The sequence below is a fragment of the Giraffa tippelskirchi genome, chromosome 4, assembly GCF_054371585.1.
Source record: "Giraffa tippelskirchi isolate mGirTip1 chromosome 4, T2T-mGirTip1v1.2.pri, whole genome shotgun sequence".
Taxonomy (NCBI): Eukaryota; Metazoa; Chordata; class Mammalia; order Artiodactyla; family Giraffidae; genus Giraffa; species Giraffa tippelskirchi.
Window position 1 is genome coordinate 181,474,549 of NC_137278.1, and position 16,411 is coordinate 181,490,959.

The 16,411-nt window shown below is 34.6% G+C and overlaps 1 protein-coding gene across 50 annotated transcripts in view; it reads left to right on the forward strand.

Moving 5' to 3' along the window:
* Positions 1-16,411, forward strand: part of SOX5 (SRY-box transcription factor 5) — a 1,114,103-nt gene that overhangs the window by 719,965 nt on the left and 377,727 nt on the right. For 31 of the 50 annotated variants that reach the window (XM_081482956.1, XM_081482958.1, XM_081482943.1 and 28 more), the window contains one exon: positions 1,233-1,359. In XM_081482956.1, coding sequence (XP_081339082.1) covers positions 1,234-1,359 — 126 coding nt within the window. In that variant the 5' untranslated portion in view covers position 1,233. Of the gene's footprint in view, positions 1-1,232; positions 1,465-16,411 lie in introns of all 50 variants that reach the window. The other 19 variants (XM_081482931.1, XM_081482923.1, XM_081482928.1 and 16 more) reach the window with 1 other exon arrangement.

The following is a 16,411-nucleotide window of genomic DNA, read 5'->3' on the forward strand; positions in this document are numbered from 1 at the left end:
AATACACTTGTCTTTCAAAACTTCGCCCTCTCATTTGGTAGTACATTTTAAATTTAAAAATCAGTGGTATATATGAACGAAGTGATGTGGCAGTTAGTTCATACTTTCCTGTCTCCTGTATCAGTGGTATAGAATAAGAATGGATGATTTTGTAAACACTCTTTGTTGAGCAAAAATTAGAGTGTTTTTCAAGGTCAAATCAAGTTGTAAATACCAGACAGTTTTTTTTTTAAATTGAAAAATTTAACTCTATTCAGCTTCCATGAAGAATTTAATGAAAAGAAAATATTTCTTATGTTTCACTAAACATATTTGCCATTTATTTTAACCTCTGATAACATTCTCAATCACACTCAAGTACAAAAAAAAAATCTAAGTGTATTGTCATATAGGCATTAGCTTATCAAAACAAAACATGCTTATTTAATTTATTTTTTCTTTGCTTAGGTATTCTAAGGAAGAAATAAGTCTGAGAATCCACAGCTAAATATTTTATGAAACTGTGGAAATAAAACTGAAATATTTTTATATTCTTAACCTTTTTTTTTTTTACTACCTACAAATTTTATATTAGAACTAAAAGCCAAAATTGGGTGATTTGGGGATATGAGAGAGAAAAGTCCTTAAATATTTGAGGATTAACAGTGATTGTAAAATTTTTTTAATTCTTAATAAGCTTTAAACAAATATCAAACTTTTTGTTCTGTGAACTGAGGTTTGCCAATAACCAATATTTCTACATTTTACAATAATCTTACTTTTAATGCAGTTTTTTATAATGACAGTCATTCATTTACTTTGTTTATTTTTTGGTGAAAAAATTTTTAGTTATTTCCCTTCTTTTAACTGCCAACTGTATTTGCTATTCATGGATGTTCTGTCTTCAGTAAGGTCTATCAACGTGTAAAATGAGATGGGTATTTTTCTTTCCTTTAAAATGGAATGGTCTTTCATTATGCAGTGTTCTTAGGTGAATTCTCTTGTTTAAGAAGCCAGAATACAAGAGAGTGCTATATTAGTGTATTATTCTCACAACAAACAAGCACTGTTCTGTTGCTACCTGCTTGGCCATTGTTTCTGATTGTGTGTGCTTTGCAGTGGTATTTGGATGGTTTCCTGCTCTCTGCCAGCACAAAAAGGCATTTCTGTTACAATGGCCCCTAACCACACAATGACGGCATTAAGGATTTATGTGGAGGTTTCATTATTTTCTCCTCTTTTGTTCCTTCCAGGATGTCTTCCAAGCGACCAGCCTCTCCGTATGGGGAAGCAGATGGAGAGGTAGCCATGGTGACAAGCAGACAGAAAGTGGAAGAAGAGGAGAGTGACGGGCTCCCAGCCTTTCACCTTCCCTTGCATGTGAGTTTTCCCAACAAGCCTCACTCTGAGGAATTTCAGCCAGTTTCTCTGCTGACGCAAGAGACTTGTGGCCATAGGACTCCCACTTCTCAGCACAATACAATGGTAGGTTTCTCATGGTCTATTGTGCCTACACTCACTTTGTGACCAATCTGCTCCTCTAGTAGTTTGGCTTCAGTCCTATGCTTTGTAATTATCATCTACTTAATAGTCACACACAAGATTCACTCCTAACATCTTAGAATTCTTTATAAGTACATTGATTCCAGCAGGGAATATACTTAAACTGTTTTTGTTTGGTTTGGTTTTTGTTTTTCAAAAATTCTGCTTTTGAGACACTTCCAACTTAATTAGTGGAAAAAACATAATCTAAGAATAATATTAACACGTTTAGAATTAGTCCTCAAGAAAGTTAGATATCTTTATATTTCTAATAAAGAGTTATAAAGAGTTATATTTCTAATAAAGAGAAATAAAACTCTAATAAAGAGTTTTTCCAGATAGAGCTATAGCATTATTTGAGCATTTCCACCATGATAAATCAGGGTGTTTTTGTTGTTTTTTTTTTTTCAATTTTTGCTTCCCTCATATTGGGTTCCAATATTTCTTACAGTACTGGGAATATTACAGAAGTGCATGTTGCATAGAGACAATACATTTCTGATGTAACTGCACTAATTCCTAACTCAGTCCCATTCACTCTGTTGCTTTGATAATTCAGTAATCCCCTTGTACCTCCCATTCTAGAATTTGCAGCTCTGGATAATTTATCTAGCCCCTGCTCCTGGGGTCTGGATCACTGTAGAAGATTAGGAAGCCATGGTTTCACAGATGAGAGGGAGAAGACAGCATAGTATCTTTGGCTGAAGCTTAAACAGAAGACCCACACACAAGTAAATAAGGCCTTTAGATTCTTCTCGGGAACTTAAATGCGCAGAAAGAGCATGCTGGCAAGGTAGCCTGGCACTTAGCTGCCAGTCAAGCTACCCTTGCCTTTTCAACATGACCTCTTGGGTGGGTATCACATTTTTTGTGGCCCCTCTTCTTCTACTTCAAGGATGCCAGTGCTGTTAATTTGAACCGGGTCACACCAACAAAAATATTTCTTCATACATTCTCATATCTTTAAAAACAACTCTGATTCTGTTAAATCTGTATTTATTTATTTATTTATTTTTGCAGGGTAGTGGGACTTCTCTAGGAAATGATTGCACATCATAAATGTGTTCGGTACTGAAATACACCCACTTGTTTATGTCGTTGAATTACTGGGTATAGAATTAAACCAACAAGAAGAATCAGATTATCTTCTGATATCTGTGAAATAAACACTGTCCTTTGATAATTCACATTAGATTTAAATACTTCCATTCAAATTTTAAGCCTCAAAGACAGAATTTCTCTGAGTATTTTTGACTGTGTACCAAAATTTTCTTACCAAGAAGAATGTTTTAGCTAACTCTTATATAGTACTCTTACAGGTGTGTTGTTTCAAGCACATGACATATATTAACTCATTTAACCATCACAATAATTCAATGAGGTGTTATCATTAATCCCATTTTACAGGTGAGGAGGAAGCTGAGGCACAGTTAGTCTAAATAGTTTGCTCCAGATCACAGCTAGTAAGTGGGAGAGCCAGAATTTACCCAGATAGCCTGGCTTTGGACTTCATGCTTTTAAATTTGATAAGCTCTTCACAATTATGCACACACATTTAATATTCTGATTATCTCTTATTTGTCAAGTTAAATCATACTATCCATAATTCCTCCTTCTTTCCCCTCTACTATGAGTTCATGTTAGTAATGTGCAATGATATAACTTCTTGGCCTCCTTCACAAAGGTTAAAACTAGAAAAAGAAAGGGGGAAAATGATAGTAAGCAGCTCAACAGGGTAGAGGGGTCAGACTCCCCATTTGACATCACATCAGTGCTCATGCTTTTCCCCCTCTCAATATGTTGACCATTGCCTTCTTTCAGGGAATTTCATGTGGGGAGTGCTCCTTGGTTTGGTTTTCCTATAATACTGCTATAAACATAAACACACAAATTTAAAGGAGTGAATATAAATAATTATTGCTAGAAGAAAGGGGAAACTATCTTAAGTACACTCAAGGATGGATATGAGAAAAGTATGTTAAATTGTTAATACATACTGTAGTTGGCACAACTGGATACTACAATGCAGGATGTTAATGAAAATGAAATCCAGTTTGTAATGAGAATACAGTCTAACTAAATAAAACCTATGAACTACCTTCTTCGTACCAAGTTTTTGTTGTGAACTATGGAAATAATATTCATAAGGCATGACTCCTTTCCTCAAGCAACTTTACCCAGGGGAGAAATTCTTAACTAGGGTCTGTGACTCTCCTGAAAATAAATGGAGAATTCCCTGTGTGCACACATGTGAGTAGGGTTATGGTTTTTATCAGATTCTCAAGTAGATCTGAAGCCCCCAGAGTTTAAGATCTGCTGTACTTGACATTGATACAGTGTACATTCAAATGATTTAACTTAGTTTTAGTAACATCAACACTGATATTTTCTCTTACTGTATATATCTGCTTGGTTTCTAAATTTGTTCCTGCCTCAAAAATTTCTTGATTTCTTTTATATGATCTCAAATTTCCAGCCTCTCCTCTTTCCCGTCTTCCTTTCAACTTCCGCTAGACTTGTTTCCCTGAGAAAAGTTTGATTATTTATCCCACTTTGGAAACTAACATATGTCCTTGTTGCCTACAAGATTTAGTCTACAACTCTCTTCGCATAAAGCTCTATATAGACTGGCACCGAAATATGCCTTTTGTCTCCTCTTTGGCCACATCCTGCCAAAGACCCAGTGCTTCAGTCTTGTGAAGGTTTTCATGCATGTTCATAAACATACCAGGTGACCTCTAATGACACAAACTTATTCTTTCTACCTGGAAAACTCTTCTTCATATTTTACTTTCCTAGTGAATTGTGTTTCTCCCACAAGAACGAGTTCAAAATTGCTTCTTTTTAGATGCTTTCCCTGACTTCCCAAGGCATAATGGTTGCTGTGTTATTCTTTATCCATGGTACATGTTTATATCTTTTCTCATGGTCTGTGTTATAATTGATGTATCTACATGTATGCCTTTCTATGCACTGTACTTCTCCTTGAAGGCACATTATACATATATACACACATGTTATATGTATTTGTATTTCTGATACTCAGTATATAATAGATACTTAATTTATGAATACTGATTAAATGGAAAATTTTATATGGATGATTAAATAGAAAATATGTTTTGAGCAAAGATGTTAAGACATTATTCATGGTGAATATACTGATTTTCTAAAAATTTTAGAACTAAAGTAGAATATACTAATGTAGTACAGAAAGTATGCTATAATAGTCATGATATATTCAGCTGTTAAGCTGATTAAGATATATTTACCTGTTATCAAAATGATTAAATACATTCATAGAATTGTTATTCAACACAAAATTCTTTATATTTTTCTGAATACTAAGCCGTTGTCATATTCATGTATATCCTTTTATTTCAATAGTAACATACATTATTTTTTTCCTATTCAGTATCTTTGAAAACAGAGGGAATATTTCATTATCTTTGTATCATAGAGTTGAATTTAAGGAAACCAAAAAAACAAGTTACCAGATTTCATTGCTGGTTTATATGTGACATTTATACTCCATTCTTTAATAAAAAAGAGAGATGTTGAGAGGTCTACATTTTGTATTGCCTACATAGTTTAGAGACAAAGTAAACACCTGAGTAATCTCTTTAATGCTGCCTTGAAGTTACAGAGAAATGCTTTCAGTATAAAATGTAGGTTGGAAAATATTTCCTGAGATAGAAGTTCTGTACACCTCATGACTGCTGCCATGTATTGATTTTGGGGAGTTAGGGTCCTATGTTCATATTCAGGGTATGCAAGTGTTAAGATTTGAAATGAGTCAGATAAAGATGGAATTCTTCCTTTCTAAAGTTATGGTTCTTTGCCTTGATATTTTGGAGAAATAAGCTAAGTGGCTAACTAACACTAACTCCCTAACAGTTACAACTGGTATAAATACTACAAGTCCTATTCTTGGAGAGTTTTACTTACTGTTCAGAGTAATATTATACTATAATTACATTATATATAATTATAATAATATCACAAAAATATAAAGTACTCTCAGATTTCTAGTCAATATTAGATTGAGATACATAATTATAAATATGAAAAAGACTGATTCTTTTGGTCCTTCTCTGAAACTCTCATAATCTTGTAAAGAATCCCCATATAATCTTCAAAAAGGTAAAAGACAAGGTTGGCAAGTCTGTTTATGACATGAGTGGAAAGGCAGTCCTGGGCTTTATGTTTATGAAGGATGAACTTTCTTGTCCCCTCTGCCTGTTTTTTTTTTTTGACATGAGTTTGGAGGCTGTCACTTCAGAGTTTCAGAGACAAGCAAGAGACACTATAATTTCTGGCTCATTTTTAATGATAGTTCTGATATAGATAGATTTATTTCATAATGCAAAGGACTATCCAGAACATGTCCTTATGTCAGTCAACATGATTATTTATGAGCACCAGAGGGAAACAGAGTAAGTCTGAAGAGAAATCAAGTAGCAGCATGAGAGGCAGCCAAGGTACTCTGTGGCGGCCATGTTGGTATTCATTTTATCTGGTTACATGCTACTTCTGCTGCTTAGATGGTTGTTCTAGTGTCAAAAGGGATGTGAAATGGAAGTCTTGACCACCTGTGGTTACTGAATAACCAATTGTCTTTTTTCCCCATAAAATGTTTTCTCTTACCTCAGCCAAACTCTCTTTTGACTTAAGTTCCTCTTGAGTTGAGTGAACAGTTTTATATGACTACAGAGTGGCTGCTTCCCAAGATTGATTTTTAAAGTATACAGTTACTTAAGAATACAGTTTTTAAAAAATAATTTGAATTGTTGTCTCAATAAATAACTGAATTTCACATGAAATATATACTATATTTGCGTATAATTGTTTGACCATTTAAAGACCCAGTGGATTTGTCAGCGTGATGCTATAATATACTCTCTTATCTCATTTATTGCTTATATTAATAAGATTTTCCTGGAATTGTTAGAGAACTTTGGGTATATGATGTATTGGTTAGGTTTAGTAATTGGATGTATCTTAATGTATTTAAGCATGCAGAGACACTACTTATCATAAAGTAACATTCAGTGTGCATCAGGTTTTTCCGAAAGTTCAGCAGCAGAATAAAAAGGTGTTTTTTTAAGCCGATCTTCTATAGAAGTTGGACATAGAACTGAGAACCAAGCATGAAATTATAGCAAAGCTCCAGTGTATGAAATGCAACCTTTAACACTTGCACACTGAAAGGATTCATTCAGTGCCCATGACAGAGAGAGACTTTTACTTGCTCAGGCTCACTGTCAACTCCTGGGATCTTTTATTTACCCAATATAATTTTAATTGCTATATGATAGCTGTGTCTTGAAATACCCTTTGTATAAATTTTGCTTACAATCTGACAGTTGTTAGTAATGCATTTTCGATGTTTGACTAGGATAATTTTATGTGTGAAGTACTGTTCAGAAAACTTGAGAAGGAAAAGAGAAAACTGCATGTGTTATTTAAAAATAAGTCACAGAATAGGACCTTAATTATGGTATGGTAAAGATTCCTATTTTTATATGGTGGTTTTTATAAGCTTTTAAATTTCTGGTTACCTTTGTGCATCAAACTTAGCATAAGTTATTGTGATGGTATAATGCATACTGTTGTTAACACTAGTACAATTATTTTGCCAGTTCTAATAATGAGAATTTCATTGTTTAGAAAGAGCATTCTCCTACATTCTAGACAAAAGTGTAATTACTTTTGAATGATGTGGAATGTACTTAGTTTAATAGCATGGAGAATAAATTCAGAAAGATTCAAATAAAGTAAGCTTGGAAGCCATATGTGCAGTGTAGCAGTAAAAAATTATGAGAGTAGGCAGCATAAATCTACACACACACACATACACACCCCTGATTTCACACACTTTTATCTATAACTGTTGCTTCTGTAAGAGATAGGCTTACTTATCTAAACAAGGCCAATTCAATTGAAACAAGGTGAAAATGGTGACAATGTATTTGTTTTTTATGCTAAATTGATGTTTATCATACAATGAAATTACATTGTTTTGAGCATTATTCTGTAAATGTTGTCAGAAAATACCACACAAAGGAATTTATTTATAAAATGCTAGGCTTATATTTGAATGTAAGTGGTTCAATCTTTATATTTCCATTGTTTCTGAAAATTACCTTGAGGCTAGAAGGAATGTGTGTGTGTGTGTGTGTGTGCGCGCTCAGTTGTGTCCGACTCCGCAATCCCATGGATTTAGCCTGCCAGGCTCCTCTGTCCATGGGATTTCCCAAGCAAGAATGCTGGAGTGGGTTACCATTTCCATCACCAGGAGATCTTTCCAGCACAGGGATCAGTCCTGTGTCTCTTGCATCTCCTGTGTTGGCAGGTGATTTTTTTTTTTACCAGTAGTACCACCTGAGAAGCCCTTTCCTAGAAGGAATGAGGACATGCGAAAACCAATCAGTTGGGCTCTATCAGACTCATCTATTAAGTTGGGCAATAGATCTGGTTGTGTCCTGTTGCCACACAACTCCTTTCCATCCAGGTATGAGAGCATCTAATATGAGATGGAGAAAACCTTGATTCATGTGATGTCCACAATATTTGAAGTACTACTGTTGAGTTTAAATTTAACCAGGCTTTGAGAAATTGATGTATTCTCACATACCAAAAAGCACTATGTGTATTGCCAGATAGTTCAGGACTTTTTTTTAAATTAATGTATTTATTTTAATTGGAGGCTAATGACTTTACAATATTGTAGTGGTTTTTGCCATACAGTGACATGAATCAGCCACAGGAGTTCAGGACTCTTAATGAGGGTCCACTGTGAGCTTCTTCACAGAGTGCTATGCAGTGACAGGGGAATGAGTAAGAACTTCTAATGCTGTGGTAATGGGGCAAAATGTGTTTGCTTAAGAAGATTTAGTCTAATGGAATTTAATTGCTCTCATTTAATAGGGATGTTGTGAAGATTCAACTCAGATATATACAATGGATACGTATCAGCAGAGATGCAGAAATAAATAAGAACTAGTCTTTTTCCTCATGTAGCTTTTTGTATTGTATGGGGGTAAGATGAACACAAAAGTCACCAGATTGTAATATAAAATATTAGAACCCTGATACAGACTAAAAAGTGCTAAGGAGATTCACAGTTGAAATATAACTCATCTATGGGGATCAGAAACATAGTAATATGAAATTGTCCCATGAGAAAATTACTGAATGCCAGGATATTAAAAATATATGCACATTGGATCATTACTATTAATGCAAAGTCTTTATTTTATAATTTTGCATTGTTTTGTTTTTGTGTAAATATCTTATTCCCAGAAGAGATAACTAAGAAAAAAAGAGGAAATTAAGAAAACATACTAAAGACAAAGTGCCCTGTAAAAGATCTTAACATAAAATGTAGAGACGTTAGTAAAATATATGCCTCATTTTAATAGGAATAAAAACAACTACTTTAGTTATTCGTGTTCTGAATGTTTCCTTTCTTTAATCTGGATAACCAACTTGAATGAAAATGGAAATGAAGTGGAAAGAATGGTGGAATATTTGACTAGGATGCTAGAAACAGCATGGACACTAGGAAGCAATGCTGGAGACAAACATGAATGGTGCTCCTGATTTTTGTGGAAGGGATATGTGTTCATCTTTATCACATTCGTTATTCTTGTCTATTTGAAAAAATAGTCACAATCTAAATATTGAGAGTTATTTAGTAGAAATTTTTAGGACTTCAAGCCTGAGAGACAGCATCTCAAGTAACCCTGAGAGAACTGCTCCAGTGAGGCAGGGGGAAGAGTCAGATTAACAGAAGTTTTGCAGCAAGGGGAAAGTAGTCTGAATGTCAGAAGATTATTGTTAATTAAAGAAGAGCAGATATCTCAAGTTAAGGAATTTAGTGCTTTTCTACGTATGGGAAGATGTTAAGAGTCTGGGCCCACTGAAATCTTTCCTTTCATTTACATCTCGGCTATCTAGGGCCAATGTCCTGGGTTTTTAACCCCCCACCCAACCTCTGCTCTTTAGTGCTCATCATAGGGAGTGGCTGCAGCTTAATGGCTGCCAGATTGCAGGTATTGTGCTCCTTGCTGAGTGCCCTCTAGGCTCAGAAATTCATGTTCGGAAGGCAGAAATCACTAGTGGCTGTGGCATCCTTGTTTATTCATATGGCAGGAAATACTCCATTTCTCAGCCTCATACCTGTATGATGGGACGATTTGTATTTAGAAGTTAAAAATAAAAGTTTAGGAACCAACGTTTATTCTTTATCTCAGATGTTTGTTATAAATTTTATCTCATTTTCTTCCTTTGATTCTTTTCATTTGCTCCTCTTCTTCCTCTCTCTTTCAGTTTACTTCTGTCAGAAAACATTCTTAATGGATCTACTTCTGGGTCTCAAAGGAGCCATTATCAGGAAGGGAGAATCAGCACCATTGTGCTCTGATATGTACTTCCTTCTTAGTTACATATACTGCCTCTTGGGGGATTGCCAAACCTTCCTGCAGTTAGGCTAGTCACTGTATAGAGATCAACTGGTTCTGTGATAAAGTATTCACTGATTTTTTTTTTTTTAACAAAGACTGTGTAGTTAGATTTTAACAAAACTATATATTTCTTCAGTTTATTCAAGGATTATGTTCTTCTAACTTTTCTTTCATGATGCACTGTTGATAGTAGTGATCATTTTATTTATGATATCCTAATATGGCAAACAAAAGAGCCTTATATTGATTTGCAAATTAGTTTTTGAAATTGTACTTATCAGTGAATCCAAGTGTCTGGGACATAGTGCTTTAGTGGGTGTCTAAGCTCCTTGCATGCCTATGACAAGCTTTCATTGTAAATTATTTGACAACTTCTGTTACTATTTCCGTTCAGTTCTTTACTATTGCTTTAACTCAATTAATTGTTTTTGTCTTCATATTTATTTTCAAAATTTGAGATTTTATAGAGACTGCTAAAAATGAGAAATAGGAATGGAGACCATTTTACATAATTAGAAAGTAATTTTGATGTTTGCATCACTATATTAACTTAATATAAGTCATAATAATGATGAGTTTGTCATTATTTCTTATTTTATATTAATACTTGCAAAAGACAGTTACTTAAGATAATCCAAAATAAATTAGAATTCTGTAGTGCTGGTGCCTGAATTTTTAAGAATTAAAATGAAATCTCTAAGAATCAATAACTAACTTGCTAACGGGACCTCAAAATATTTCAAATAATACTTAATCCATGTTTCCTCTTGGCTGTGTTTGTTAGGTACAATGACCCACTGTACCTAAGAAGGGAAAGTAATCTTTGTATAGCAGTCTCTTTAAAAGCACAACCATTAGCACTTAATTTGGATCTTAAGAAAGTAAAGTCATAAAAATAATATAAGGTAGTAGTGAACTTTCATGGCAATTCCCTTTTCTCACATAGTTTGACAGTTAGACTCACATAGCTTCTCTTTTAAAAGTTTCAACAAATACCTTGATTTGGGGGGTGTTAACTTAAAAATACAAAGAAATCGTATAGTATAGAAAATCTAATGAGAAGACGTGGGGCAGTTACAAGAGAAATGATTCTTTGAGAAATGACAATCTGAATTCAAAATGCTTAGAACACTAATGCTGCATTAGATAAATTTAAAAGCATTAAATGTATTTAAATTCTCTATTTCCTCTGTAAATTCTGAGATGCCATAATTTATACTAGCATTAAAACTGAATTCATGGTAGCAGTTCAGTTTGCTACCTTTTTTTACCACTGTGTGCCACTTCCCCCCATTTCTTGTTCTAGAAAGTAAATTTTATGCTTTTCTCTATTCTGCTAGATAAGGGGAGAAAGTTCTTTCTTATTTGAAATGAGAAATAAATGTAAAGCTAACTTAGGTTGACAATTGTAATCAGTCTCTTTGGTTACATATATTCTTTGTACAAGGGCAAAATGGTTTCAAAGTTTCTCCCGTACACCGTTTTTAGGAATGATCCATGTGAGTAGATGAGGTATGAATGTAAGTAGAGCAGCCTTGGCTGGCTCTGTGACACTGACATCACATGATAAAGTAAATGAACACAAGTGACTGGATTTTGTGTCTTATTTAGTCAAGGCTGAGTCTGTGGCAGCAGAGCAAACAATGTTATCATTATATAGAGAAGCAGTGTTTACTTCAGTGTCTCTTCTTAGCTCTTAAAAATCTAGCCTGACTCCAGATAAAACAGTTAATCTTTGGTGCATGTCCCTGTGCAAGAAAATAACATTCTAAGGGTTAATAAAACATTTTTAAGTGGATGTAGGATATGAAAAAGGAATATAATCACAAAGCTACCATTAAGTAGCTTTGAACAAAGTATGTACAAACACAGAATATGTATTGTGTACAAATATGAAATATGTACCATGTAAAAAGCCAACAGAAAACAAGTTACGATAATGGTGTTCCACTTAATAAAGTACTAAGCTCTGTAACCAGCTGTCTTGCCACTTCTAGACCCTTCCCTCTATGTAAGTGTACATCTTGGAAACAAGAGCTAGCTGTGCTGTTACCAGGATCCATCATCAGGCCTTGTGGCGGTGACTGGCATGCTTTGCACACTTGGGACGCAGGACTCAGACTCAGAGAGGATACTTCTTGTGTATCTGAGATTCTGATTTCCCCAGGGTTATCAGTGGAATATAAGAAGCAACTTTGAAAGTCTTGTGTGAATGTATTTTACAGCCTGTCTTTAGTCTGATCTTTGCAACCCAGATATGGAAGTTTTCAAACAGTCGGTGCCCTTAGAATATGGCATTCAATAATTAATAATAATAGGAATGTATAATGTTTCACTGTTTTCTTTGTACCAGCCACCCTACGTTTATTATCTTAGTCAATTTTGTCAAACCAGTGAGTTCAGCAACTGTGATTTTTTTTTTTTCCCCATTGTACAGGCAGATAGCTGTTTTAGAGAAAGGGATTTGCCAAATATATATAAGTGGTATAATTTGGATTTGTGACCTCAGAACTTAGTATCTGTGCTCACTGCTTTTCCATTCATACAAACATTAAAATAGTTTTTTCATAGTTTACCAGATTATATAATTTTAGAAGCTTTTAGAAATACTTGTGGGAAATGCAGGTGAAACAGTTGTTGCTTGATTATTATACCTTAACTCAGATAACTTGATTTTGAAGTTTTTTTTTTTTTTAAGCTGGAATTAAATAGACCAACGGGTTTAACTATTTCAGAATGTGAATTTGAAATTCTACATTGGCTATTGGGCAATATGTGAAACTTCAGAGGTTATTTACCAAACCTTTCATATAAAGATTACTATTAATTTGTGCTCTGGCTGTAAGGCTGTTGGCATAGCGTAATTGTTTCGACAAGGCCTCTAGTGACAAAATTACCAAGTAAATGCCAAGTTCTGCTGGTTGACCTCTGTATGGCATTTGGCAAGTTATCAAAATTCTCTGTACCATGTTTTATCATCTGTAAAATGGGAATGATTACAATAGCGTCTTATTTTGACGGTGTTCGTAATATTTAAAGAAGTCAATTCACATAAAGCACTCTGGTACTTGGAATGTAGCAGGAACTTAGTAAATCTTAGTGATTAGCTAAAGTGACTAAGGAATGTTTAAGTTCTTTGATCTCAGAGAAAAATGGCACATTGTATTAAATGTCAGTTGTTTTCAGTTCCTGTAAATTTAAGAAAACTTACAAGAAAACCCTAAGTTAAGGAAAACTACTTTAGAAATGAGAAATCCAATAGAAATCTCAAGCTCTTGTGATTAAAAAGTTTCTTTTACTTATTTATTATTTGGTAATTTGTAAAGGAGACCATTCATTCAATCTGAGATACTGTCCCTCAGTCAAATACTTTTAACAGATTCAGTTGTCACAGATATTGTTCATTGGCAGTTTACATTTTTGCTTAATGTTATTTAAGGTTCTTCATCAACTGCAACCACCACTGGAATAGAAATCTACATAAGCCAAGTCAGAACTATGTTTTGATAAGATGATGAGATATAAAGAATGAGATGGTAAAGCACCTACTCTCTCCCTTAAACCCTGTGGGTTCCAATCATAATCCCGTATTTTGTGATGTGTGTGATCTCGTCTTCATTTTGTGGCATCTCATGTATCTTTGTTTTCTCATCTAAACCTGGGGATGATAATAGAACCTCCTAATATATAGAGGGGTTGTAAGGATTAAATAGGGCTTCCTAGTGGCTCAGATGGTAAAGAATCTGCCTGCAATGCAAGAGGCCCGGGTTTGATCCCTGGATGAGGAAGATCCCCTGGAGAAGGGAATGGCAACCCACTCCAGTATTCTTGCCTGGAGAATTCCATAGACCGAGGAGCCGGGAGGGCTGAAGTCCATGGGGTCGCAAGGAATCAGACATGACTGAACGACTGAAACAAGGATTAAATAGCAGAATTCTCATAACTGGCCTTGGACCATGCCTGTCACTTAGGAAGTACTTAATAGATGCTCTATTTATTGAATAGTTTTCATGCTATTGACTAATTACTGTTAATTACAAGAACAAAACACTGTCTTCTTTTAGTCTTTCAATAATCATGCTTTCCTGTTAGTAACCTGAAGGAATATTACCAACATCCCCCCCCCATTATAAGTGGTTCGATAGTCTTACCACTTAACTCTGTCAGTATCTTTGGATGTAATTCATCTTGAAAATGAAATGCAAACTCTTATTTAAAGGAGAAATGGTTCCCATGGGTAAAAGTTCTGTCTTATTCAGTTCTGTATACCCTAGAGTCACAGGTGGCTGACCCACAGCAAGTATCTCAAAATAGTTGGGTGAATGAATGAATGTCTCCAAAATCTTTGTTCAGAGAAGACATTCTAAGTGCAGCTTTCCTTATCTACATGTTGAAATAACAATACTTAGTGAGAGTTGATATAATTATTAAATGAAATAATTACCTGGCACAGTGTTTGTCATATCATGAATATTCAGTTAATGTGAGTTCCCTTTTTAAACCCCTTTTGATTTTTAAGTTTCAGTACATTTTAAAATTTCTATTTGATTTCAGAGATTTTAGAGGCACTGTGGGGGGATTTAGATATTTATTAGTATTATATTTATTGATTATTTAGTCCTTTCTTCTCTCATTTCTGTCTATAAGAGTAGCTTGAGATGATATAAAAAGGGTGTGATATGGATAAGAGGCACAATACAAATGAATTTTTGTAATGTAACAGCTCAATCTGTCAGAATTCAGACATCTGTTAAAAAACAAAATTCAACTGAGTAGATTTTAAAGATCTCATTGCCTTTATTCAATGGTTAATGAATCAGATGGCATCCTGTCTAGCAGATAGAAGGAGCTCTGAAGACCTGGACAAAATGAAAGACTTTCATAGGCCAAAGGGAGTGGAACAAGGAAGTTATACTAGCAAAAAAGCAGATTGGTTGTGACGAGGTCACTTTTCTTTAGTGGATGACAGTGGTCTAACAGGCAGATTACCTCACGGTGATTCCTGATCGACTGGTTTACGATTCCATTTCTGGGAGAATCCCAAACTGTAATGAAGTTAACTCAGTTTGGTGACATGAGGCTTAGCATAAGTGACTCCATTTGGGGCCTGTTGTCTTGCTTTTAACACATCTAAAACCGACCCACCTAACCATAGTATGTGTTTCTCTAGCTCTTAATTCTTGTCAGTTGAACATATATTTCTCCCCTTTCTTTATTGGATAAAACTGACTTGTCACTTTCCTGATGTGGTTCATGTGATCTTTAAATTTCCTATCGTATAAATTCTTCCTCTTATGTCCCCTTCACTGAGTCTATAATTATTTTTGTTTTACATAGAAACATGTTTTTTCCCCTTTTTTACATATGGTGTTTTGACTTCATGCAGAGAGAACTACACAGATGACATTTTTAAAAACTCCATTATTTTACACAGTTTTACATTCTTACATTCATAACCTTGAATATCTCCAAAATGTCCTTACCTAAAACACTTTATAGCATTATTACTGGATTTATACCAGTAAAGATATACCAGCTTTCTTAGGGATAATCTTTAAGCAGACCTTAGTAAGACAAGATTTGAAAACTATCATTCCTAGGAAAGTAAATCTCAAATCATGAAACATCAGTTTAATCTCTCCCCTTGACAACTTAACACGACAGATTGAAATATAAAAGCCGATGCAAGTGGGATCAATGGATTATCTAAGTCCCTGAACATCTTCTCTTAAACTAGGGACTTGACAGTGTGGTTGTGAGAGGAGTATGTGTTGTGTGTCCCTTGTCATGTTCAGAGCATTAAGTTTTCAGAGATTAGTGCTGAGTAGATGTGGTCTACCTGGACATTAAGCAGGGAGAAAAGAATTGGGAGGGAGTGAAAGAGAAAAGAGGGGGCTACAGGAAGAGAGGGATAGAGAGATTTACATGTGAGAACTCAGGGGGCTTTGTCATGGCAATTGTATAAAGTGATATACAGTGTAAATCGACTTGAGCATGTCCCCGGATAGCAGGCGGTTTACAGCCTCCACGAGCTGAGATTACTGCTTTATCTTGTCATACTAAATTAACATGGCAGCACACTGTTAAACAGTGGTGACCTCTTCATCTGGGGAAATTGCTGCCTAGAAGAGAGATGATATTTAAGACTCTCTCTCTGTCTCTCTTTGTCTCCCTCCCCTTCTCCCTCTCTCTCTCTCTTCTGTTATACCCTTAGAGCAATTTGGGGTTAGACTATAGCCATTTAAAAATTCTAATAGAAAAGAAATTTTATATTAAGTTGACAAGAGATAAGATACAATTATATAAAATGGCCACTTTACATAAAATAATAGATTTCATTAATCTAAAAATGACATTTCATCTTTATACATTGGCATTAAGAGTGTATTTGTTTTTTATTTTAATCCCTTTTTATTCTACAA